Below are 25,237 nucleotides of genomic sequence, written 5' to 3'. Positions count from 1 at the left end.
AAGGCTCTGAAACTACCGTTGACGTGGCGTGCTTTGGAGAATACGGCGGATCGGTTTTGCCCCGGGCACTGATGACTTGCTGAGGGAGAGTTCGTGACCGCTGGGGTAGAGAGAGAGAGTAAGAGAGCGAGAGAGAGAAGGAGCCAGTAAATCACTCTGCAGCCTTGGAAAACCAAGAATGTGTCGAAACCCAGACTAAAAATATTAGGTAAAGATAAATACAGCGTCTGCCAAGGATACTATGCTATCCCTGCCTCCTCCCCCACACCGCTGAGCAAATACTGAAGTTACTTAAAGGGTCATAAATTTGGGAGCAGAGGAGGGTAACTTACAACTTGTTGTCTCTCCCCTGATATCCGACTCATTGTAAAACAAGGTGATTCAAACCCTGGTGTGTGTTGCTTCTGCAGCAGGGTGGGATCACAGTGGGAAGCACATTCACTCTCCAGGCCTTTCTCAGTGTGTGTGTATCATGCTGTGGTTGAATCAGGAGGGGGGACGTCTTGGCAAGTGCTCGTATATCTCAAAACGCCACCTCACCTTGTCCACACGCTGCTCATCACATGGTGGCGAGCTGAAAACCTTCAGACGGCTCCAGCCGAGTGGGTCCAGGTAGCAAGGCCCCCAAGTTTGACGCTGTGCTGCTCTAAGCACCCCTCCAGCGGGAGATCCAAGGGTAGCTCGTTAGGTAACTTTTATTCTTTTAGGTTTTCAGGAATTTTAAAATGTATTCAGTATATTGATAAAAATCTATTTTAGCTCTAACCCCAATTTAGTCATTCTTGAAAGGAGCAGCTGAAAATGCATGATATTACTGTAATGTACCTTCAGTGAATGTTCATGGAGACAATAATCAATATTTATATGCCAAAGGTGCGAAATTCAGAGCATACCCTTTCAATGACCCTCAACGTAGCGACAGTACAAACAACGGCAACAGCGCTGACGGTGTTTACCTGACAGGGAACCGGAGGGAGGGTCTCCCCCCGAATAGAGAACCTTTAACCATACTGCACAGGACTAAATGCACAAGGCGTTGCTCGTAGTGAAGGAACCCACAGATAATCACCAGCAGTTCTCCTCACGTTGCCGTCACTCCTTGTTTCCTCTTTCGTGCCGTGATGAAATTCCACAGCGCACATTGTAAAACGGCACCGTAAATGTTGCTGGAGCCTCCCAATTATATATCTTTTAGCAATGCACTTCTGTTTATTTCCTGGAACTAGGCAAGGTGTCTCAAGTGAAGACATCTTACTCCCTTGGCACCTCTGAAGATGTGCGATCATTTACCGTGTGCAGCTCTGTTAATATCTACATCGTAGGTAACCCCTGAAGCAATGTCTGTTTCATGTCCAAGGTCAATGTTAGCCGAAATGAAATATGTTTTAGCTGTGTCTAGTAACTCGATCTTCTAAAATAACACAGGGTTTGGCTGTTTAAAGAGAGGTGGCTAGAAACCTTGAGGCCAGCGGATGTGAATGTTTCTAATAGTTCACATTGTAATCTTTAGTCCACTTGATCCTCACGGTTGGTGTGGCAGATGGTGTCCGTTGAAGCTATTTTTTGATACTGTTCTCCCATAATAATGTAGTTGAATGTCCCTGGCAGCCGGAATGGGTTCTGGAGCGGCGACTTCTCAGTTGGACCTCACAGAAAAGATCCCAGCTGGAGCATGAAGGGAGAATGAGAGCCAGAGCTCCTGTTTAGGGAAGAATTGTTATGAATCCCTCTCGCTGTGTTCAATGACTTTTATTGTAGCCTTATAGCCTGTGGACTGAATCAAAGACGTGTGACTTTGGATAAATGAGATTTCATTATCAATATATGTTAATACAAGTAAAAAAATATATATAAAAAAACTGGAAAAGTAATTGAAAACGTGGGAAATAAAAGAAGAAAAGTCAAATGTCTTGGAAACGGCTGTCAAGTCTCATGGGAGCACATGCAGGTTGGATGACGCTTCCTCCCATTGGCTTCTACCCAGTTGGGGAATTGGTTTGTGTGTTTTGTTCTGTCACTAAAGTCGAGGCTCTTGTAAAGGTTTAGCACCGTATATACAGCATATATCTCACAGTACCTTTACTGCTTGATGTGTCAGTCTGGCTGACCTTTCTGTTGGTGATGTTGTGACGTCCTTGGACGGAAACGGTGAAGCCAGTGAAATCTTCATCTTCAGCGCATCTTCAGTGACAGCAATGGATTTGAGAGTTTGAAAGCGGCCTTATAAGACGTTTGTAGTGGTAATTTACAGAAGGTGTGATTGGCCTCGTTAAATACATATTGATATATAAAGGTCGGTGTAAACTAGATTTCCAGAGAGAGGAACATATTTGTGTATGTAATCCTCCCCAAAGGTATTTGGAAAAGGAAGTCGTCAAATTGCTTGTATTGTCCGAAGAACAGCCAATACACTCATTTAAGCACAAGACATGCTGCACATACCCTGCAGTAATTTCAGGTCAATTTACATTTCAAAGAGTTATTGTATAGCTCGAAAAAAAAGTTTTCTACATTTGTCTCAAGTTTGACTTTTTATTATGTGTATGTATCCAACTGCATGAACTTTGCAATCTTGTAAGTCGGGAAAGTGCAAAACCTCGTAGTCGGGGATGTGCACGCCTCTGGCTGTGGCTGGCCGCTGACACCCAGCGAGCAAATGACATGAACCATTTGCTGTGGCCCGCAGAGACAATGCTGAATCGGTGCGCACTCCTCCCTCCGTTAGAGAGCAGCTTTATGCGCCGAGGACATAATTGATAATGTAAATAGAGAGTTGGACGGACGCTCCACAAGTCTTTCCCGGGCTGTTTACACAATGTTTAATTCTGTTTTTCCTGTGATTTCCTGGACGTTACGCAGAAGCCTGAGATAGGCACGCAGAGGTCGGCGAGGAGACCTACACACACACACACACACACACACATACATATGCGCGGCATGGCATAGCTAAGCACAGGACACGCTTGAGTTTGCACAAACAGAGGCCGCCTGTCCCTGAGTGGGACGTCCGTCCGCAGAGGGAGGTGTAGCGGCCCGGGGGAACAGAAGGAGAGGCCCGGGACGAAACCGAGTGACAGCATTGGTATCTCGTGATCTCAGCGTTCGACTACCTTCGCTTCGTCACAACGTCAACATGTGGCTTCAAACAAATGAGCTCTGCCCTGGAAAACGACAGGATGAACTCCACTGGGCCTCTGAAACCGAAACCGATTTTCTTTTGATTATTTTTCAATAAATCTGTGTGTGAAATATTGTGAAGATTGACCCGTTGGGTTGCCAGAACAGTTTTTCACCACGTCCCGGCGACTCACGCCGGCTGCAATTCTTCTGCTCCCGGAGCGATTTGTGTCGAGACGAATCTGAACGGACAGAAACCCCAGAAAGATATCGACGTCTGGATCGGCAACAACAAAAATCCATAAGAATTGTTGCGTGCGCACTAAAGGGCTGCCTGTAAATCCCCAGGTCCATTCTCACACAGCTTAAGTATTCTGATTGATTGGTGGTTTTACAAGTCCCCACGTGTCTGATTCTTGTCTGCTGTTTGCTACTTACAGCACCGAGCATTATTTACAAAGGCAAGGGGGCATGACGTTAGCAAACTATGTTATGATGAGGTGAAAGATTGATTTGTGTATAGTACGGGTAGCAATAGTGTCGCGACATTTTTGGGGGCTTTGGGGAGTTTTCAGTCCAGCATCTCCACTTTTTGACCACGTAGCTGAAGCCTCTGTCTTTTTGCATATTATCCAGGTAAAAAAAACAAGTTCTTGCTGTGCAGAACTTGTTTAGGCGACAGAACTCTTTCCTTTAGGGAACGATTGTGGTTTACTACTTAAGTTTGAGCGACTCGGTCAGGTTTAGGGAAAGTGGTTTGTGTTAAAATACTTACTATTTCCTGCGTGACTTACATTGTTTGTACTGCACGCCGTTAGTAGGCACATTTTGTAGCAGAAGTGCTTGCGGAAGTTACGTAACAAAAACCAGTCAATGTGGACTCCTGGGTGAGGGTCCCGTGTTTGTTTGACCCGTCCATTAAGCCCGACCTCCTCCCCGCGCGGACCACGTCGCTCTTTGTTCTACATCACCTGACTTCCTTCAAGGCAGCGCTGCACTTCCTGGCTCACAGTTACGGTGGTTATACTAATTATAGTGCATTACTTTTTGTGAAGGTATAAGTACAAACAGTGAGTGAGAATCCATACAGCCGTATCCAGTAGTTAGCAATTATGTTTTTATTTAATACACAATTTATTTTCTACAAAGACAAATTCCCTGAAAACAGTACAGTGAAGACTGTGTGTTCAACTAATCCACTGAGCCTTAGCTCACTTCATCCAAGATTTCACTCCTCCGCCGTCGGATTAAATGAAAAGACAAACAGAATAAATTTGTTTGCAATTTTTGAGTGGTTGATCTGTATTATCCGTATTATCACTGTAAACTGCACGCGTGTGAAAGGCGCCAGCTGGACAGGCGTAGCAACTGTAACTAAGGGACGCAGGGCTCAGTGATCAGCCAATCGTCTCCTCTGATATCACTGTGTGTATCTCCTGTGTGTCTTGTTGTATTGTGACAGATGTGGCCACCAGTTCTCTGTAAATACGTCTAATCCTGATGTAATGGAGACGTGATATTCTCAGATGTTTGCTTTTAAGGGTGAACCCAAATGTAAACACAGTCTTGGATGTTGACATGAATATGCTGAAAAATTTGTGTCCGTTCTGGCCTTTTCACTGAGAGGGGACTTCCTCATCTCAATCCGGCTTGTTGTGCCAAGACAACTGCAATCACTCTGGGGGGAGATGGGTACTTTCCCCAGAGACTGCAACATCAGCAACATCAAGCTTTTTAAAGTAAGAAAATACACTGGTGCAAATGCAACATCTGCAAAGCTGTGTCCAGAAAAATGCACAATATTCATACAGTCTTGTGACCAAAAGTTTAGTTCATACACATAGTTTGCGTGCACACTTCCTCTCTGCTCGTCGAGCAGCCTGACCAACAATTTGCCCGTTCAGCACAATGCATTATAGGATCCCTCTCCTTAATGCAAGGGTTAAAATTGAGTCTGGAGACGCATCCCAACGACTCCCTCTCTCCCTAAACCGGACTAAGCGCTTCCGGGACCTAGTCAGAGAGAATATGGGAAGGCTGTGTGTGTGTGTGTGTGTGTGTGTGTGTGTATGTGTGTATGGGGGGGGACCTGACCTTGTGAGAGTGTGTGTGTGGTCTTGTGCTGCCAGGAGATACGCAACATCAGGCATGCAAAGAAGCGCTCCTGCCAGCAGATTGCACAGGCGTGCACGGATGCAGAGCGTAGCAGCCCTGCAGTGGATGATTTAAGAGCCGGCCGAAGCAATCGATATCTGAGCAGATATGAAATCTAGAAACGCCGTCCAAGGTGTATTTAAAATTATGTGAATCTGGGCTGCAGAATAAGCGCAGTATCAATCATTAGCTGCTCGCCCGGTTGCACTGTAACTTACGGCGCGCGCTTGTGTGTGTGTGTGTGTGTGTGTGTGTGTGTGTGTGTGTGTATGTTTGCGAGACGAGGGAAAGCAAGATTTTGCCAAGTTAAACTTTTCAAGACCAATAGTTGGGGAGATCGCAAGTTTAATATCTGCTCAATGTTTGTCCTTGATGTTTGGAAACTCTTTAAACTTTTTTGTATTATTGCTATTACGCCTTCAGTAAAAGTTCTATATAAAGCATGTGAATGTTCCTGAATATTCAGCAGACCTGCACTAATGGATGTTTTTGTCCACTTGGGGGCAGTGCAACCATTTTACTGACATATTGCCAACTTATAAAGCTGAGATGGTGAACGTGTTCTTAAACAATTCCCTATTCACACACCAGGGAGACACAGACCAACACTAGCATGCGTTTGAACTAGTGTTGCTGGCTACACAACAAACTCAAGTCCACTGTTCGCTCTCCTTTTAGCTACGTTTTAGTCTTTATTAGCTCTTTAGTTGCGAAGTTCCCTGTTTGTCTAGCAGCGAGTCGCTAACTTTGTCTGTGTGCTGTTTGATGCGGGGCCACGTACAGTGGGCTGAGTCTCTTCTTTGAATGCAAACCGTTACATTCCAGGAGAAAAAGATGCTGAAACTGAGGGGGAACTGCAGAGTCGGGTGAAATTCTCTGTGGGTTTGTCGCTACAAGCGACCCCTTTCTCTTTACTCATAGTCGACTGAGCCATTGTTGATACAAACATATTGATTAGTGCAGCTTTTAAGTTTAGGTCGACTGATTTTTATTTTAGTTTTTAGCAGCTTTGATTTGCCAAGAGAGGCAGCATATTTAGTTGAAGACCGAGCAGTAAAATAACCTGTAACTTTTATAATGATATTACACAATTTAACAATTTTTTATTGATGATTTAAGTATAAACAATTTACTGATTTAAGTAAAAAAAATATTTTTCATTGATATATTTTTCTCTTCATAGTCTCTCAAGCAAAATATATAAACATAAAATGGAGGCCATTTTACTTATTCTTCTTCATGACAACTTCGTAATCTTTGCTTACCTATTAGTTAACCTATATCAACCGAGCTAAATTATATTATAGCTCTTAACCTCCTAAATATCACGAAGTAACCTATTTTTGAAAATTAATGACAAATCGTTCAAATAAATAAAACATTTAAATACATAAATAAAAGCTAGGTTTTTATTAAGAATTCAACCCCCCATAATCAGGTTTGATTAGCATTGACAGTGGACTGGTGGTGTAAGAAGCAGCCCCACCACTGTCCTCCCATTTTTACTGGAAATAATGTTTTATTAAAAAAACGGCACAGACGGAAATCTTTAGAGAGAAACTGGTCCAACTTCGGGCTGAAAATATCGTGTACATGGAGGACCCCATCACCAGTATTCTGAGACAGACTTAGGGAATAAATGAACAAATTCATGACTGCAATCTAACTTCATTCCTTGTTTCTATGTCCTTTAGTTTATTGTAATCTTATTTATTATTTGTTGGAAAGGATTTACACAAACATCCACATAGAACAACATTTCCTCATCCCCATGTGGTGCGTTCACTACCTGTAGGTCCTGTCGTATCACTGTGTTCGGCCAAACACGGAGGACGTTGTTAGTAGACCTGGTCCAGCGTCTGAAATGTCTCTTTTGCACTCGAGCAACAGGTAACACAGCCGGCTTATGCTCTAACAAGTCACCGGGGGACCATAACACCGGACGGTATGCTCTGCACTGTGTGTGTTTTTAGTGCTGTTACATTTCCTGTGAAGGACTCTTTTTTTTATCATTCTCATACCTACACGCTTTTTTGAGTTTAGGAGCAAGTTAACCAGAGAGAGAGCTGAGATTTAGGTATGGGAATACATACCACTGTTTCAACAGAAAGACCCCACAGGAATAGTAATATCGGTGTGTGATTGTATTCTTGTCTGTGTTTTCACTCTGGTGCGTTTTGAGGGAAAGCTCAAGGCCCAATGTGCTGAATAATGGGACAGACTGTGTGTGTGTGTGTGTGTGTGTGTGTGTGTGTGTGTGTGTGTGTGTGTGTGTTTGTGTTTGTGTTTGTGTTTTTGCCTGCCAGTAACGCACTCAGCAGGAAGTCCCGTGCAAGCACTTTTCTTTTCTCAGTAGACACATGCATCACTCGAGGTACATATGGTTTTAACAGTTCAGCCTAATAATTCAACTAAAAAGAAAAAAAGAAAACACAGAGATTTGAAATATCAAAATGGAGGCACTGCATGGCCTCTGAATATGTATTCATCACGTAAAGATCCCTGTGGTGCGTTTCATTGATTTTTTTGCTGTTGTTATGTGAGCAAACGGATGATTGAATTGTGCTGAATTGTGTTTACAAAAAAGAAGTTGTTCAATTAGGCCGATATTTTGACATGGAGGAGCGGAGGATGGGGGTGGTTTGGATCATTACCCATCTTGAGCACAGACGGCCATAAACAAGACAGAGACGTGGCCGGGAAGAGTAATTTACGGCCGCAATCTCATCGGACATAAATCCTTTACTTTGGCCAACATATTGACAGTCAGAGGATAGGCAATTTATCAGCCATTCAAATAAGTATTTTAATGCATCCACACCGGCTACAGCTGTGGCCATCCACTGAAGTGGATACATATGAAGTGGATGTGGTCACCATGACAGCACCCATTGGTTTCTGAACTGCCGTTTTGAAGCCTGAGTTTAGTGTTTGGCTGTCGCCATCTTGTGTTTTTGCAACCAGAAGTGAAAGGAGGGGGCGGAGTTAAGAACAACCGATCACAGAATGCCACTTTTCTCGGCAAACCCAAAAGATTACGAATAACATCATGAGGTGAATACACACTGTGAGAGGATTAAAGTTGTAAATCAAAAACAACTCAAAGACCGGACAGCGGCGTGGTAGCAACCTGTCAATCACAAGGTAGCCCCGCCCTAAAGCATCATCTGTGTATGGTCTAATTTACTCTAAATAATACCATATTTTTTCGACATGAACATCATGCTGTATCGAAGAAGTTGTGAAACTATCGTTTGAGATCATACACTTTACAATGTTTGCTGAGAGAATAAATCCAGTGAGAAGTAGAGTAATTTTCTCATAGACTTCTATAAAACCAGACTTCTTTTTGCAACCAGAGGAGTCGCCCCTTCTGGCCATTAGAGGGAATGCAGCTTTACGGCACTTCAGCATTGGCTTCACTCTTCAGACCCGGAGGTTGCCATCAAACGTCCATTTTAACTCAAGGTTTAATTGATTTGAATTTGGTGGCCAAAGGTCACTGTGAACTTTTTGGCTGTAACTCAAGCATTCCTTTGCTAATTATGACAATTGAACACGCACGTCTAAGAGGATAACATGATGAAGCAATGACAGTGTGGACAGACATGACTGGGTGGCGGATGCATTCAACCCTACTGTAGTGATATTTACAAATGTTACTCCCTTCGACTCGTTCCGAATCGCTCAGCTCATCCTGTTTCCCTGTCCACATCTTCTGCCCCTACACAGAAACCTGAGTAACAACAAGATATCCCTGCTGAGGAACGGCTCCTTCTATGGCCTGGCTGCCCTGGAGAAACTGTGAGTACCTAAATCAAGCTGTCTTTTACTGTTTTGTCCTAATAGCTGTCGTATCGCTCCGGAGCAAAGGAAAAGGCAACAAAAGGGGGGGCATGGTGGGAATTAGGAGATCCTTGTCGGCAGAAAGCTTGCCAGTACTTTTCCCCACCTTTCAGCCCTCGTGCTTAACCTCAATTCCCACAGTAAGTGTCCTAAAAGGGGCAATGTATAGCATCAGATAAAGGCCTAATGCAATGCACTTTAACAAATGGACAGACTGCCGATGAGTTCCCACGTCACATACGATGTCCCCGTGGGCCTTTTATGCTGGCAGCCTGATGATGAGCTCCATGAAGGCTGTCTCCTCCCTCCCCCCTGAAGTCAGCTATTGATTGCTTTCACCTCTGTCCAGCAGCGGCGATGATCAGCGCCTCTCTACCTGATGGCGACGCTGACATTGGCGGATGATGAGGAAATCAGCGAGTGGCTGAAATCACACGGAGAGGATGGCTTAATAACTCTCTTTCCCTTTCAGTCAATCACCCTCAGATGTACATAGAAGCAGCCGCCCCCGTCTCCCCCGACTGCCTGACAGTTAAATTTAGATTGTAATGTCAGAGGAGTCATTCCGCCACCTCTACCGCTCCTTTTTTTGGGCGGCTGTGTCTCCGGTTGACCTATGTCACGTGTCTCCCTGAGGCCTTATTAGTGCCATTAAACCGCTCTGCCGTCATCCCTCGGGCTCCAGAGGTGATGGAGAGATGATTGCGAGGCTTTCAAGGGCACTCAGCCAAAGGTCTGGTCGAGGCTGACCTCTTGGAGCAATGTTTGGCGAGCTCCCTTCCCCCCCCTTCACCTCCCACCCTCTCCGGGCGCGGCCTGTCCATCCGTCCTGCGGCATGCAGGCATTTGGCGTCCGACGCCAGCAGTAGATGCCAAGCCAGGTAGCCTCAGTGAACTGAAAAGTGGCGGTCCAGCTGCTCCCTCGCCTGGCACCGGCACGCTGACATGCCTGCCCGGCCGGCTGGCCTGACTGGACTGGATGTGAGGGTTATTGTGAATTGTCAGCTGATTGACAAGCTTAATGAAGCGCGTGGGTCTGCACCACGTGCTTGGAAACACGGCATCTCTTGCTGCAGCCAGACTGTCATAAGCCCGTCCATTCATCTCATTTGGCCCTAATGTAAATGTAATGTAATGATTGTACGGGCTACCTGGATGTCTACCTACTCATTAATACACTCATTACTCGTCACCAGAGTCTTCCACAAGCTTCTAGCTCAGCTGTGCAATTGTTAGTGCGCACAGCAGTGGCTTTGGAGGAAGGCCTGAAGAGACAGAGTCTGTGTTGCCGACTTGGCGTCTTTCTTGCTACTTTTTGAGTTACTGCTGTTCGCTAATGTTTGATTGTTTTTTGGGTTGAATATTTGTTTAAAGATAGCACACTCTAGGTCGTTTCTCAAGATAACCAACCCCAGCTACAAATTCCACAATATATTTTCGTAATTACTACTGGTGGTATCGAGCCGTGTAGATCATTTTAGTCTAATTTGTCCTGGCTTTAGGACATGCTCCTGCTCTAACCCAATACAATGTGATAGAAATGTCATTGCTAGAGATCTAGCATATTTAAATAGCATGAAGGGTAATGAGGACATCATTTTTAATTTTTTTCTGGTGTTTGGGTTTACCAGCACTGTACAGAAGTGTACATGATGTTATACATAATGATATTGCATCTTTTTTTTTCTATTACAACTTATCGAAAATCACGAGGTCCTCCATTCTATAACTTACCATCACCATCGTCATGCATTCAAGTCAAAAGCCCTTTCAGCAATTATTATTATGTTATTTATCACAATGTTCACAAGCGCATCAAAAATGCATTTGTTGGATGAAGCTAGTAGAAATGATGGGAAATAAATAAAATGACAGAGATAATGTCCCGTGCCAAATTAAAAAGTTTGTTTATTTACAATGCACATTTATTTATTTACTGCTGCTGCACATTTCCCGTCGAAAGTTGCTTTACAATGCTAAAATACAACTTCACGAGTATATAACATAGTACAACCTTTTTTATCCATTGTTGAAAACCGTTATTGAACAAAAGGTTCCGGTTGCCTTGGTTCGAGTTTGTCGCCCAATCTGAGGCCGTGTTCCCACTTGTGTGGCAGCTCTGGCAGATAAAAAAATATGACCGTACATGATGATTATGTGCAAAATGACAACTGCGGTGTATATGACTGCTGTGGCAATCAGAGGACTAATTCTTTAGAAATTCAATTTTTTATCTTCGTACCTTGTCGGCTTCAGACACCATCGAAAATGTAAAGATGAGGAGTGTCCGACCGTCTTGGCGGTCCGAGCGTTAATGAAGGGTCCCTGTATGTTGGAAGATGGCCCTGATCCCCCCATATGGACACGGGCCCATTACCATCAGCCAAACTGGGTCCCATGGGAGCAAAACGGGAACAAAGCCCGTCACTGTTCTCCGGTCAGCGCCCTGAATGTCGCTTTTGACGCTTCATCCTGGGTTCCCATCGCACAAGTTTGTGAACCGGATGACACTGGCACATATTCATTTTTTTTCTTCTGCATCAAATTGTGATGCAGTGGTGCAGTGACATTGTCGTCGCCATTTTGGATTGGAAATACCTTTGGTTAAAGATTATTTCTTCGTAGACATACACTGTACATGGAACATCTACAAGGAGACGCACCATGTCGACTGATAGAGTCGCTCGAAGAAGTGCTGCCGTCGGTTCCATCTTGGTAATTGCACATTTTTCACACCCAGGATGAATGCATATTAAGTTGTATTTGATTCATTTTAGTGTTATGCCATTTTAGACATTCAAATAAAAACTACAGCTCCGAATTATTCATTGATTTACCAAGTGTCTTCAGATCGTCCGATGTACGCACTGCTTTAAAGCACACTCCTATACAAGAGTGTCTTTACAGTAGTGGTTACTTGTATTGTCGAGGCCGTGGATGTGACAGAAGATTTATTCTCACTCAGGTTTTTTATGGAGTGCAGCAGGTCTATTTATTTTTCATTTTTTTACTCTCTATTTGACTAAATGTTATTTATCCAGCCGGAGGAATTTCCTGAACAGATTGAGTGGACCTTTGGCTCGGTGCAGAGACGGCATCAGAATTCAGAACGGCATCTCCAATTGCTCATTCTGAAAAGCAGATGTCAGAGGTGCGAGTGCTGCGTCATCCGTTTAAAAAAGTTTTGCCTCTCCGGCTGTTCCCATCGGCTGGATGTTGGGAATTTTGGTCCGTCTTTCCTAGTGAACGCGTCTCCCCGGGAGGGGGTTGAAGAGGGCTGGAGGATGCGTCCTCTGGCCTGTTGGGCGTGAGAATGTGGGACAGATGGACTCTGAGAGCAGAGTGTAGGCGGCAAAAGGTCACATGATCACGTGATCATAAACCAGTACTGACCCTGAGGTAATCCTCAGCAGGTCAGAGGTTATTGACAGGGACAGCGGGAAAAATGAGACTATTATTGACCCGGCAGGATCAATAGCACCGGGAGATCCATCGATGTAAATTAGTGGTGCAACGAATCATAAAATTCATGGTTTGAATCGTGCCACGGATCAAAGTGGCGGATCGAATCAACACAAAAGAAAAAGGATGCAAATATAACTTTTAAATATAGCCGCTGATACTAATTGATGGTCATTGATGATCCATATTGGCAGATACAAATCCCTTTGTTGTTTGATTATAGAAGCTGGTGTACTGGTGTAAGACTCATTTTTTTTCCAATGGCCCAATGTCCCAAAAAATCATGGCACGAACAGGACCGGTGATAAAGGGCAGCCCTGGCGGAGGCCAACACCCACCGGGAACGTGTCTGACTTACTACCGAGGATACGAACACAGCTCCTATAAACCTATATCTTTGTCTATTTTTTTAGAGGTGACAGGGGTCAATAGTATAGTGGTATACACCCTCTGAAAGCTGGAGTTTATTTTGTGCAGCCCAGCACCGTGTGTGAGTTTATTCTGGTCATAGATCTATAATAAACATTTGGTTTCCGTAAGGTGCCCATTCCGATTTTGAGATTTTGAGTGTCCAAGGGCTGGATGAAGTGCATGTCGGCCATTCCCATGCTCATTGGTGGCTCATAAACTGTTTTTTTAGGGGGGTTGATCCCATCTGGTACACAGATTTGGTGCAAAATAAAAAACACTTTAGACAACTCGAAAATTGATAAAAGATTGTCAACAATCCAAGAATACCACGTTAAAACACCATTACCTTCAGGAACACCATCGGAAAATCCATGCTGTGATTTGACATTTTGAGATTTCTATAAGAATTGCGTTCTTCGGCGATCTGTTGATGATCCTTCTGTTCTGGAAGCGGCTCGGAAACCCCCTTACTGTCAATACTGAGATGGACGACATAAGGCTGCAACACAAAGGGATTAATTTTGAAGGATTCTGTTGCAGTATTGGTCTTTGTGTTTTCGTTTGTTATTGAATAAGAAGCTTTTTCTAAAAGGTTTGGTGTGTTGTATGCCCGGTTTTAATCCCGAGCGGTTTAAAAAATAATAATGATATTCGAATACCAAAAATGAAAACCGAATACCTTCCGAATTATTTTGATGAATATTTTGATTGTGCTTCAGCATATACATGCCCTACTGTAGTTTCTCATGTTGGACAGCAGCTATTTCACAAAAGGTGAGGTATCGATGTCTCTTTGCTGCGTAAAAGCCTGGCTGTCTTTTTTTATTTGTATTTTATCTGTTTACTGGAGAGAACTTGAAGTATAATGAAGCCTTAAATGGATCAAAACACAGTCTTGAAATATGAATGCATTTATTGTTATTTCACAGGAGACCGTTGCTGGGTCACAGTCAAGGCCAAATCATGTGAGCACCATGGGTGTGACCGGTTTACTGACCAAGTTTGGAGAGACAGAGAGGACAGATTCTTCATCTCCCCTGTGTTCCACTTCTTTAGACTGTTTATCACAGATTGTCTCCTACAGTTAAAAAACAAACACAAAAAAAGCAGCAGATGGATGCTGGAAACCTGGTAGTTTACCAGAAAGACTTATAATATTTATTTCCATCTGGGGAGCATTGGGAGTTATGTCTTGTTTTTTTTTTCTTAAGCTATCTAAAAAAATAGCAAGAGTGCAAGAGGCCGCGCATCAAAAGCATCTCTTGGAAGAATTCGCCTCACACTCTTCTTGAACTTTTGCTTTGTTCTGGTAGAAATATCTCACACTGATGAGAACAGTAGTTCCAAAATAGGACACAGTTGCGGCGCTGTTAACCAAGACGCCGTCTTCTTCACAGTTCAGGGTCTCACAGAGCTTTTTTCCCCCCTTCCATCTGTTGTTAAATTGCTCCTGTTTATTTCATGTTTTAATATTTTGCGTTGGCTGAAGTAACGTCGTCTCTACCTAAGCGGTTTGCTTTTTTTTTTTTACTTCTTTCTCTAATTACTGAAATCTGAGAAAATCGCTCCAAATATCCCATAAGCACTGCTCATCCACCCACTAAGAATAAATTGCACTCCAGCTGTGTTTTGGAAATGTAATCGTCGTCCCTAACGGGTTCAGGCTGTTAAAGTGGCAAAGGCCCCATGTGATTGTATATGGACTGTACACATGGAGGCAAAAACATGACCAGCTTTGCATTGACTCTTTCAAACCGGCTATTTGATTGGGCATTCAGCCCAATCAAATAGCCGGTTATTATTCAACCTTCTTGGCAAGACTAAATGTCTTGCCAAGAAAGTTGAATAATGTATCTATGCCTTTAGGCCTTCAGGCCTTATTGTAGGTAATATTTCCATAATGCAAACACACACACACAGAGGAAAAGCCACTTGATGCTCTGGCAGCGGTAGCTACAAGCCTGTCACTATGCGTACACGTTGAGTCTGTTTAATTGGACCGAACTGTCCGAGTGTCCACCCTTTTTTCTTTTTTTTTTCCTTCCTCAGTGAGCTTTCAACACATATTAATTTATAATCCAGTAGGTGGGTGTCTGTCTCGCTGAGTGTTTGCTTTAATTCAGAGTGTGTGGCCAGGCCTCCCCTCAAAGCATCTGCAAACTGACCCATGAATATTTAACGTGTGAATAAATGGTTTTAATAAACAGATTCTACATTAGCATCAAGGTTGGTGCCAATATGTGTTACACTTAGGCTTGTTAATGACAGAGTCAATTAGAGTCTTTTACAGTCTGAAAGGAAAGGATTTGCTACACGCTTTTCAGTTGCGTTGCTGGTAAAAAAAGATAATCAAATATTCATACTGTATCTGCCTCTAACTTCGTATCGCCACTCAGGCTGCAAGTATTATTTTCATGCAGTTCATCTCTAAATTAGGTTTTTCACTCAAGAGCTACATACACAACAATGAGTCTGCAGCGTCATGCTAACGCTAGCGGCTCGGTGGGTCTGTCCTTTTGCTAAATGCTAACATGCTCACAGGTACAGTGTTCATGTTCAGCATCTTGGTTTAACTTGTTAGCCTTCTCACATTTGCTAATTAGCATCATTTTTAGATTTCGATTTATTTAGTCATAAACTAAAGAATTATGGACAAATTCAGATTTCGACCTGATGATATATGTCTGTATGTATGAACAGTTAAAGTTGATACAATTCATTCTGGGGAGGTGGTGCTAAAGGTAAAGTCAAGGAATCACGGATGCAATCCATTGAATTAATTTAAGTGTGAAAATCTATTCAATATATTTTACTTGAACTATAAAATCGTCAACCTGCTGGTGGCGCTAGAAGAAAAGTTAGAAGCTCACAAAAGTACTCTGCTAACCATGAATATGTGTATAAAAGTCCATGGCAATCAATCCTATAGTTGTCAAGACATTTCACACAGAAAAAAAAGAAGACAACTTCACAGTGACACAAGAGGAAAAGTCAGATCACAAAACCACACAAATGTCAACTTCATGCTGAAAGGGAATCAAGTGCAGTATTCATCCTCTGGTAACCATGAATGTCTGTCCAAATTCCTTGAATCAAGAAACTCAAGGCAATGTCTCCACGTGTCTTGTTGTTTGTCAAACCATCATTACAAACCCCACAAAAATATTTAATTTACAACGATGTGAAAAAAAAAAGAGAAAGAAAGCATCACATCCTCACGTTTACAGGAGCTGGAACCAGCAAATATTTAGCTTTCTTTTCAAATAATCAATCTTTTGTTTGGATGTAGTCTATGTGAGTGTCTGTGTGTGAGTGTGTGTCCTTAATGCTCTGGCCTGGAAACAAGGTGCCTTCATGTGCACACGTCCCACTGTGAGAAATATGATCCGAGTTGTGCTAATGCGTGTCATCGCCTCATTTCATTAAGTGTGCGCATACAACAGAATACATCATGCGGCATCACTTTCCATTTGGACGAGTGCCCAAGTGGCCGCAGCAACAGCCTTATTTGCTTACGTTCTTCGTGTAGCGTTTGACCTTTTGTGAAATCAGATTTTGATAATTACATCAACATTGAGGTCTGTTTAATGAGAGTTGGCGTGATTAAGTCGTGTTTTCTGTCAAAGAGAAAGCAGTGCTCTGTCTCCAGGCAGTGCGTGCAGACGTGTGTGTGTGTGTGTGTGTGTGTGTGTGTGTGTGTGTGTGTGTGTGTGTGGGTGGTCTGGTCAGTGTGTTCTAACTCACGGTTTATGTGTGTGTGTGTGTGTGTGAGTGTGTGTGTGTGTGTGTGTGTGCACGCTCTACATCAGGCTGTGCGATGTATGTGGTAATCATCCAGATTCGGGGAGGATTCTGCCCATTAGTGTCACATAGTGAGCGGGCCGATATCCTCGGGGTCACGCGGCTCGGGAGAAATTGAGCAGGCTTGAATATACAGTGCGGTTTAGATTAATTGGGAAGCACTTCAGTGGCTTTCCAAACACCGACCGAAACGTCTGAGTTTTATACTGAGGGCTGCTCCTGCTCTTCAAACATGCAGTGCTGGGGGAGTAGAAAATGGTTATTGTTTAAACATTAGCCTCATTTGAGCTGCTCCAGCTGTATCTACAGTGGATATGTGGGGCGAGTCTCCCCAAAGGTAGTTATCATTTGTTAGTGCGTGTGTGTGTGTGTATATATGTGTGTGTGTGTGTGTGTGTGTGTGTGTGTGTGTGTGTGTGTGTGTGTGTGTGTGTGTGTGTGTGTGTGTGTGTGTGTGTGTGTGTGTGTGTGTGTGTGTGCGTGTGCCTGCCATACATTCTCAAATACTGGCCAGGGCTTTTGTTTACCTCGACTGAAGAGAGAAGCAGGAGAAGCAGGTCTTTGTTTGAGACAGACTATTATCAGAGGCAGTATTTCGATTTTACTTCCTCTGTTCTATTTTTAATACACTGCATTTAGAAGATTCCCTGTTGCTGTTTTCTCTTACTGCAAGTGCAGTGCTTTTTTTATTGTATTTTTTTAGTACAGTGGCGGGCCGTGCATTTTCTACCTTGGCCTTCTGTGCGGTTTTACTACAGCTGACCAACCTAATAACCTCATTATGACGCCACAGCTACAGGTTATTATTTGTTTTGTGTAAACACCTCATATTCATATAACAATGCAACATTTGACAAGTGAAATAAAATGTTACATGAAGCGCAACACCTACAAATACACTAACTGCAGAGTGCAGATACATAAATACCTGCATGACGGGATGCTGTGTCATAAACCTCTTAACGTTCTGCTGTCGCGCGGGCGCACATTTCAACTATACACTGTACATTCCGTTGTACACTGTACATCTATTTATAGTTCGGTATGAGTGCCATATGTTTATGGAAACCTACGATTCTTGTGATTCCAGCTGTCCACTCCATTTCAAGATCAGACCACCACAGCAGCTACAATCAATACTTTTGTCAGACAACAAACAAACAAGCGATTTGAAAATCAAGACAACTCACCGATGACGCCTCATATTGATCCATAAATCCATAATATTCCAACAAAAACGGCGTTGTTACGTCATAAAGGTCCAATAAAAATAAATCCCATAAAAGATTTAGTCCAAAACACGTGATTACATCCATAAATATCCACCAACTGGCGTTACATAATTCCATTGCAGCTGAAAGTTATGACCGAAAGTAGTGTTGTTTTTAGCAGAAAGTTATGTTTGCATGGGAGCACAGCTACAAACTCGCTATCAACATGTCCGCCGAAATCTAACGTTTCCAATGAGACCCCACTTGAAGCAATAGGAGCTTCATGTCCTGACTGACAAGCTACATTACCCAACCAGAAGCTACGTTGAAGTTTAGGCTCAGCCTCTATTTTGTTACGTGGCTCACGTCTGCTGCGTCATACAGGTCAGATGACAGGCGTTTCGGACAGCCAATGAAATTGCCTAAACAAAGATAGGCGGGAAGAGGGGGGGCAAATAATCCCAACAGCCTTTAATTTGATGAGAAGAGACAGCTGCTGTAGAGCTTCAGTCTGAAGTGTAAATTAGCATAAAAATGCATTTATACGTGTCAGCAATACTGATAGTATATATGTATAGTACCTATATAAGTTTGCAAGACTATAAGCCTTTTTGATAGGTATATAGTATATATATCAGGAATATTTTCAGTCTCAAAATGAAAAAACGCCTAGACATTTCATTAGAAAAACATGTGTAAAATGTTCATTTTCTGTGATATTGTTATCAACCTTTTACTTAGACTAGAAAAGGCTTCAGGCTATGGTCCCATTGTGTTTTCCAGTCCATAAATCCCATTTATAGTCATCTACAGGCATCTATTTACAAAGAAATGTTCAGACAGAAATAAAAACCTTATACTTTAGTGTGTTCAAACTCATATAACTCAGTGTCAGCAGCACTTAAAGTGATTCTGACTATTGAGGGAAAAAAGCTTCAGATTGTTACCTTTCAAAAGAGACCAAGACCATGCATTTACTCCAAATAGTTCAAGTACAGCTTGCAATTTACTTTGGGTATACCTGGATAGGCGTTTTTCGTCAAATTTTACAGGAATGTTAAGAGGTTAACGGACAATGCATGTAGTCCACATCAACGAAATTAACACAATGACAAGAACAAATTCACAAGAAGCAGTCACAATTCACAAGAGCCATTCAAATATTATTCATATCAGAAGGAACGATATTAACTATATAATAAAAACACCACAGACAAATTAACACAATGACGCGGTTGTACAGTTAATCGGTTTCTGGAATACGTTTTGATGAGTTTTGGGGCTGGAAATGTCCGCTCGACAGTGGCAGTCGATATTGGGGTCGTCACCGCCAAACATGCCAGTCCGTAAAGTTGACGAATGCTTTTCACCAGATCCTTCTGCTGAAGGAAAGCCAGTAGATCAGCAGGGCTTTTTCCTTCAAAGCCAGCCATGGCATACATTAGAGTCAGTTCTGTTTTAAGCCGTGTCAGATCATCAAACAGAGGTCTGTGACTCTGTGTTAGGTTAGAGAAGGCCAAATCCGGGAATTTCTTTGCTTGAAACAGCTGGGGGGGGGGGGGAGGACCGATTTCGTATCTGGGCAAGAATGTTGTCCAAGATATCGCTCTGGAGTTTCTGGTACCATGCACAAATGTTTCCCTCCGCTTGGCCTCTCCGTGCTCTTGGGGCACCTGCTTCACGCACAGTGGACTCAAAAATGTAACTGACCAATCACAGCGCATGTTAACGCTGACACTCGCATGCCACCTCGGTAGCTCTAGCACATCAAATAATATGGCCAGCATGACTAAAGATCTGATTTGTTGAAGATTATGAAAATCAAAGATCACGTCCCCATATACTTTAATCTGCATAGTCTACCCAGAAGGCCTCGGGCATTTCTTCTTCCACATAGAGGTGAAATCTGATTGGATAAAAGCTCTCCTTAAAATCAGCTGCACTGGAAGCAGCGCTGCAGGCTGGAAGCAGAGCAACAGAAGAAGACATGAGCTGTGCAATGAGAAAATAAGATAATAGGGAAAACAATGTATCATACATGTAGTGTATTTGTGAAAATTAAATTAGATCATAAAATAGATATAACTTTGTGATTCTGTTTAGGCCAGCAGAGAAGGCTTAGCTTACAAAAGGCTTTTATAGACGTGTGTGTGCACAGGAAGTGTGGACTAGAATGTTGAAGTACAACAGACTAATCAGATTGAGAGAAGAAGATTTCCATCTGTTGGCGTGCTGGTGGAAACAATGTCGTGGGAATGCAGACAATACTGAATCTGCAATGCAATTTATGGGGGCAATATGCTGTGTCCGAAACCTTTCAGTCATTAACTACGCCCTACTCGCTAACTAGTGGGTTCTATGTCGAGGATTTTACAGTGGGTAATTAGCAAAATAAAATAAAAAACACTTTCAGATCATACTTTACAACCTTCCAGATCAACAGGGGCTGGTGTACCATTCATAATGACTACATCCATGTTTGTGATAGATATACATAAGTTATTTCGTTGAGTTGCCTCTTAGCGAAATGCTCTCCGAATGGATTTAAATCCATTGTGTGGATTACCGAGTTTAGGATTTGATTTGAACACAAGTAGAGTCGGCAAAGTGAAAACTCTAAACGGCCCCCGGCGGTGTTCTCCTTGCCTCCTTGGCTCCTTGTGACCCTTAACGGGATGGATGGAAATACATCGGAATGGGTGTTAAAGCAATTAATGTCTTAATGACTGAGAAGAAATATGGATCCCAGTCGGGAACTTATGGCAGTGCCGTTGTTTGTGTGTGTGCATACAGAGACGGGGGGGGGGGGGGAGGACACACAGAGAGAGAGAGAGAGACCTCGGGAGCTCTTCAGTGCGGCTCATTCCTAAATGCAAAGTGAGTGCTCAAAAAAAGGCACGTTAAATAGTTTAATAGTTTTTGTTGAGTAGGGTAAATATTTCATCCATTAGTGACAGCGTGAGGCCTTCTGATGCGCATCACAGCTGGACTGCAATACAAATTCCACATTGTGATGTGTGCACTCGAAACAAATCGTACAATCTTTTAATACCGTTTGGAGTGCCAGACGCGTGGGGCTTACCGACACTAAAAGAATGCAGAAATTGATGCGGAATGGACTTCCAAATAGTTTCCTCTGGTCATTGAAACTCTTTGGCACCCGTTCTGTTGCGTTAGGTGGCACACAGCCCACCCGCCTGGAACCTCAGGAGCTCATCACACACAATCATAATCCATAACACTTATTTGCAGATACTTGTTGGCTCAGGTCGGATGGCTGTAAAAGCTTGTGTTGTCCGCGATGCCGTCGTTTATTTTGTGCGGCTTTACCTCACACGGGAAGGAAGCCCTGTATTCAAAATTATCTTTGACTGAATATTATGAATAAAGCAATATTTCATAGTATTTAGGAGGGGATTCAAAAGAACATGAACCCCAAAGAACTTCCATCCAAATATTCAAAACTACAATTCCCAGTTTAAATGTCTTGTTTATCGATTTTCTTTGTTTTGGTAGATAGTTCAGGCCATTGGAGTTCTTATGAAGGGGTCCCTGTTGATTGTTTTGTGCACATTATTAAATATGGGCGGAGCATTCCTTGATATTCTTTGTACAGTCGTGTATTTCCTGGATGTGGATTCGCTGAGCAATGACCCCTGGCCCCTGAGAAGGCAGCCAGTCGATAAGGTTGAAAGTTCTGAACATTCAGCACATTCAGAGACGGCAGAGCAGGGAGCTGCGGTGACGGTTCATGATGAAAGGAGATGCTGCAGGCACAAAACGGACAACGTCCTGACCTCCACCCGCTCTTTTGTAGCATATTGTACACGATCAAAGACAGCTTTGGAGGAGAGCGGAGATGAGAGGCGGCCCTCGACCGAGCCGGCCGGAGCAGGAGGTCAGCCTTGTCAGGAAGGCAGAGTCAGCGCCCCTACACCTAGCTGCCCTGAGAATGGCCACAGGATGCAGAGAGTCTCATTAGCAATTCTGATTGTGAAGAGTCAGCAGAAATAGAAAGCCGGCGTATCGAGGAATCAAGGTAAAACCGAGTCAGATTAATGTCAGAAAAAGACGTAATAAAAAAATGAATACAAGAATTATCAATTAGACATTTACCACAGGGTGAATATAAGAAGTGGACGTAGTCACCGTGCCGCACCTATCGGTTTGTGGACTGCCGTTTTGAAGCCTTGAGTTTTGCATTTTGGCCATCACCATCTTGATTTTTGGCCGTCGCCATCTTGGGATGCAAGCAACCAGAAGTGACACGAGAGCGTGGAAGAACAAATGGAGGGAATTTTTAGGTGACAAAAAATGTTACCATTTTTTTTTAAGAGAAAGTTCTAAGATGAAAACACAAGACAACTCCCAGAATGGACAACGCCGTGCTAGCAACCTGTCAATCACAAAGTAGCCCCGTTCTAAATCATACGCTGCTTTATGGTCTACTTAGCTCGAAATGGGACAATCATTTACGAAATGAACATCATGCATCATAAAGAAGACTTGAAACTAGCGATCAAAACCAAAAACTGTTTACCGAGTAAATACATCTATACAATCAGACTTCTTTTTCCAACCAGAGGAGTCGCCCCCTGATGGCAAGTGGAAATAATGCAACTTTAGGGCACTTCATCACTGACTCCACTTTTCAGAACCAGAGGTTGCTGCCTGGCAATTTCACATAGTTCTCTGCAATATGAAGTCAGGCCACAGCCCGGCTGGACGGCTGTTGGAGATTCCTAATGGTGCGGACACAGTGTGTTTTCACCATGGGCCGAACAATTTAGCACCAGACACAGATCATTAACCCCAGATGGGAGTCATTTTTCCAGCTGCTAATAATGGCTTGTCTTCTGCATGTGTAACTAATGCTTTACATTGACCAAATGAACAACAGCTACCGCAAAACAAGAGTAGAGGTGTTTCATGCGGAACATCCAGTACAGTAGTAGTTATGTACCATCCATCTGATGTACTGCATGGCTCCTTTACATCTTTTATTCTGTACTGGATGTAGTATAGTGAGCGCTTAAGCTTCGGCTTTGATGAGGCAGAAGGGAGCTTTTTGCTCACAAACGGCCCCATGTGTCAAATAAAAAGAGTTTTAGCATTACTTTTATTTTCACTGTGGGACAATGGCTGTGTCTTTGATAATCCTATTGGTCTTGTTTTGTTCCTTTTGGCTGGCCCTGGTCTAGACTGTGAGGCTGTTGAGCTACGTTGTTGCTCACATTTGGGGTGGGGAAGGGCACTACCCTTCTTCTCATTCACATCACACTGGACATACGGTACAAAGGAAACCAGGGACACAATTTCAGGAAGTTTTCTTTGGCCCGAGGAGAAAACCAAAGAGGAGATTTTTTTTTCTGAGATCCATTTTTAGTAGCGCCAGAGGTTTTGGGGTGAGTGGTGGGGTCGGACAAAGGAGTGCCTGGCTGGAACCGCGACACGTGTGGTTTGTTTTGCTTCTTGGCTGGATGTGTTCTCTGGTCTTGTGCACGCAGGAAATGGTCCAGCTAACAAGTGCAAGTTAATTCACCAATGAACAGCCCAATTAGTACTATTTCCCAATTAGAATGATGAATAAACGTATTTAAATGAAAGTAGTTAATTTAGAAATTGGACCATTTAAGATTTAAACTTAAGTTGCCACTTGGAATGCTTTGGTCTACACGTTACATCCTTCCCTTTAGTCCCAACGAGCAAACCCTCATCCGGTGAGCTCTACTGTGTGAACAGCATAAACATCCTCGTTCCCATTTGAATTGATTGTGTTTGCTTGGAAGGTGCAGGTTTAGGCCGACGGCAAGCAGGAGCCTTTAAAACAAATGCTTGAGCGGCACATAGCGTCAGTGGACAGACAGACAGACAGATATGTAGATAGATAGTAACCACTGACTTAACTCTCGTCTCTGACTCTGTCTCTCTCTGTCTCTCTCCTCCAGGGACCTGAGGAACAATTTGATAAGTACAGTGGAGCCTGGGGCCTTCCGTGGTCTGCTGGCTCTAAGGAGACTGTAAGTATGATGCAGCCCGAGTCCAGAGTAAAGCGAGGACTGAAAGGTTTTTAACTGAAGCAAAAGTACTGAAACTACTATGTCAGCCTTTTCCGAGGTGGTGAAGGCACAATGGCCTTTCTTTTCTTGCAGCGCCTTACTTCACGTTGATAGAGACACATTCGCCAGCCAAAGCTTCCTAGAGGGGCCGCAGTCTGCAGCATTCGAGGGTTTCTCATATTTTGCTAGAGGGCACATCAGCAGGAGGTCTTAATAAGGAAGGGGATAGCATTTTGTCCCTCACTTACTCTTCTGGGATTTTTGGGGATTAGACACACTGATCTTCTGACAGGTAATGTGTTAAAGCAAGACAAGGTAACCTTTCCTAAAGGCACATTGGGTTTTTCTTCCACCTCCCCATCATCCTTAAGTCATTGCTTTTAAGGTGCTGAATGTGAAATTGAGAGGAATATCTATTGCCTCCCAATGTCTCTCACCATGGCGACCTGTCAGCTAACAGTGCTGACAGCTCTGACTGCAGATGATGGCAGCGGGAACTGGAGGGTTGGGAGCTGTACTTTCACAACGACGCCGCGCAGCCCTACTGCTAGCAAGCTACTCTGCTGGTATTGAATGAGTTTTTATGAAAACATGTAAAAAACAACTAGTCCCTGGGAAGTGTACCAACCACCATAAACTACTGATCTTACCACATAAGAGCAAAGAAGTTTCTTTTCTTCTTTTTTGATATTTTTTATTCGTAAAAGAACATTTGAAATATAATAATGAAAATAATTCATTAATCATTCAAATGTGTTTTGTTGCTTTTTTGACAAATACATTTTTCCTCAAAAATATGTGGGTAGGGAGGTGTAGAGAGAGTTTGTCTCAATAACGGTATACATAACTTCATTTAAAGGTGTTGGATTATTTATACAAAATGGTCTTATTAACATGATATCAGTGTTACATTTTTTTATATCACGGTGATCGGCAAAACCAGTACATCACGACGACCCTAATTTTGGCTTCTTTATATCTTCCGTAGAAAAAAAGTACAATTTTTGTTTTGTTTGTTCTTCTTTGTTTTTTTCTCTTCTTTTTTCTTCTTCTATTCAAGTCATTTCCCCATCCATTACTCTCATCCTGGCGTTCTACATATAGCTTCCAGAGTGAGTGACATGATTGCAGCATGATAGTTAGTGGGATCTGGCCTGGCAGGGATTCAGGCAGTGA

At 43.0% G+C, this 25,237-nt stretch overlaps 1 protein-coding gene across 1 annotated transcript in view; it reads left to right on the top strand.

Moving 5' to 3' along the window:
- adgra1b (adhesion G protein-coupled receptor A1b) overlaps positions 1-25,237 on the top strand; it is a gene marked incomplete at both ends in the record, with an annotated part of 158,145 nt that overhangs the window by 4,892 nt on the left and 128,016 nt on the right. Inside the window, 2 exons of the mRNA XM_079229808.1 lie at positions 9,004-9,075; positions 23,951-24,022. Of these exons, the coding sequence (XP_079085934.1) occupies positions 9,004-9,075; positions 23,951-24,022 (144 nt within the window). The remainder of the gene's footprint in view (positions 1-9,003; positions 9,076-23,950; positions 24,023-25,237) is intronic.

This window comes from Taurulus bubalis, assembly GCF_910589615.1.
Source record: "Taurulus bubalis genome assembly, chromosome: 14".
In the NCBI taxonomy this organism is placed as follows: domain Eukaryota; kingdom Metazoa; phylum Chordata; class Actinopteri; order Perciformes; family Cottidae; genus Taurulus; species Taurulus bubalis.
Note: the sequence above shows the minus strand (reverse complement) of the source record. Positions and strands in the feature narration are given on the sequence as shown.